The sequence below is a fragment of the Nansenia antarctica genome, assembly GCF_963989245.1.
Source record: "Nansenia antarctica genome assembly, chromosome: 2".
Taxonomy (NCBI): Eukaryota; Metazoa; Chordata; class Actinopteri; order Argentiniformes; family Microstomatidae; genus Nansenia; species Nansenia antarctica.
In genome coordinates this window covers 45,791,627-45,793,964 of record NC_137675.1, presented here as the reverse complement: position 1 = coordinate 45,793,964, position 2,338 = coordinate 45,791,627, and the positions used below count along the sequence as shown (strand labels likewise).

Here is a 2,338-nt window from a genome sequence, read left to right as displayed (position 1 = left end):
AAATCTCTCTATTACAACATCCTCTTAACCCCTTCCATCTTCACCCCCTTCCCCAAATAAAAGCCATAATAACTAGGCTAGAGCCAGGGTCAATTCTATTCAAATGTTACAGGGATTGAAATGCTCTCCCATGGGTAATTCCACTGGCTAGATTGAATTGAAATGGAATTGACCCTAACTCTGCTCACAAACATTCTAGAAGCCCAACTGAAAGCTATAACCCAAATAACCCCTTCTAGATTTCATTCATCTCCTACTTCAGATATTACAATATCGTTCTGTCCTTTTCATTCATTATCAGCTGGGTCTGGATGTTCTGACGGCGCCCCCCTGTGGAGAAGAGGGAAAACGAGAGAGATCGTGTTAAAGAGGAACCAGGTGATGATGCGTATTTATAGAGCTAAAATAAGATAACATGTTTCTTCTTTCCAGTGCTTATGGACGTCACTGTAGATGGAATCCATACAAACACATGATTCACAGCACACATTCAGACCAAAGTTGCACACACACACACACACACGCACACACACACACACACACACACACACACACACACACACACACACACACACACACACACACACACTCACAAACACATGATCCACAGCACACATTCAGACCAAAGTTGCACACACACACACACACTCTCACAAAAACATCATCCACAGCACACATTCAGACCAAAGTAGCACACACACATTCTCACAAAAACATGATTCACAGTACACATTCAGACCAAAGTAGCACACACACACACACACACACTCTCACTGACCCAGAGTAAGGCGGCGGAGGCGCGTCATGCATCCCACTGCGGTTCAGGGCTTCGCCGTAGGTGGGCAGCCCCGGGGCGATGATCCCAGAGAGAGGCACTGTCTCTGGGGCTGGCCGGCCATCTACACCCATCCTCACTGGAGCACTGGACCAGGAAACAAAGATCATGATACATAATGTTTATGACAAATGAGTAATACTAACCACATACACACAATGAATGAATGAATGAATGGTCTTTATTGTCATTTATACAGTACAGGTACCATACAACGAAATTTAGGAGGGGGGGCTCCCCTGGTGCTTGGAAAAAAGACTAAAAACAAGAGAGCCAAGTTGACATAAATAAATAAAGGCTATGTACACTATCTACTATACAATAAACAGTGTGCTGTACACTATGCTATGCTATAAATATCCTAACTTTTTCTTATATCTGAACCTTATGTAAACATGGGTTGTCATATTGCACATAATATTTGTTCATTCATTTAAAGTGTCGCAGTAGCAGATTTAGAATGTTCACAGTTGTATTTCAATTGCACTTATGTTTACAGTCTAGTAGCTGCCATCAAATTGTCTAGATTGTCCAGGGCCTAGAACCTAGGTCTTGGCTGTGTTCAGGGCCTGAATGGCCCTAGGGTAGAAGCTGAGCTTCAGTCTGTTTGTCCGTGCGAACATTACAATGAGTAATACTAACCACACACACACACAATGAGTATAGTGATTTCACACACACACACACACACACACACACACACACACACACACACACACACACACAATGAGTAATACTAACCACACACACACAATGAGTAATACTAACCACACACACACACACACAATGAGTAATACTAACCACACACACACAATGAGTAATACTAACCACACACACACACACACACACGCACACACAATGAGTAATACTAACCACACACACACACACACACACACACACACACGATGAGTAATACTAACCACACACACACACAATGAGTAATACTAACCACACACACACACACACACACAATGAGTAATACTAACCACACACACACACACACACAATGAGTAATACTAACCACACACACACACACACACACACAATGAGTAATACTAACCAGACACACACACGATGAGTAATACTAACCACACACACACACAATGAGTAATACTAACCACACACACACACACACACACACAATGAGTAATACTAACCACACACACACACACACACACAATGAGTAATACTAACCACACACACACACACACACACAATGCAGTCAAACGCTAGAACACATATTTAGGTAAACTACAAGGGTACTTATGAACACACACACAAATGGATGTACAAAATCGTAGTCTAAAGGCCAATGCACACGGCGTGCGATTTTGTCGCACGACAACATTCGATTCTCAATTCACACCACCGAAGTGTGTGGGTGTGAATTGAGAATCGAATGTTGTCGTGCGACAAAATCGCACGCTGTGTGCATTGGGCTTAAGATAGACACACCAATACACACACATATTCTTACCTGCCCGCTCTCCTCCCATGTTTACT

The 2,338-nt window shown here is 42.7% G+C and overlaps 1 protein-coding gene across 1 annotated transcript in view; it reads right to left on the bottom strand.

Moving 5' to 3' along the window:
- Positions 1–287: 287 nt before the first annotated feature.
- prrg2 (proline rich Gla (G-carboxyglutamic acid) 2) overlaps positions 288–2,338 on the bottom strand; it is a gene marked incomplete at both ends in the record, with an annotated part of 4,680 nt that continues 2,629 nt past the window's right edge. The window contains 3 exons of the mRNA XM_080523037.1: positions 288–330; positions 779–922; positions 2,313–2,338. The exon at positions 2,313–2,338 is cut by the window's right edge and continues 107 nt beyond it. Of these exons, the coding sequence (XP_080379163.1) occupies positions 288–330; positions 779–922; positions 2,313–2,338 (213 nt within the window). The remainder of the gene's footprint in view (positions 331–778; positions 923–2,312) is intronic.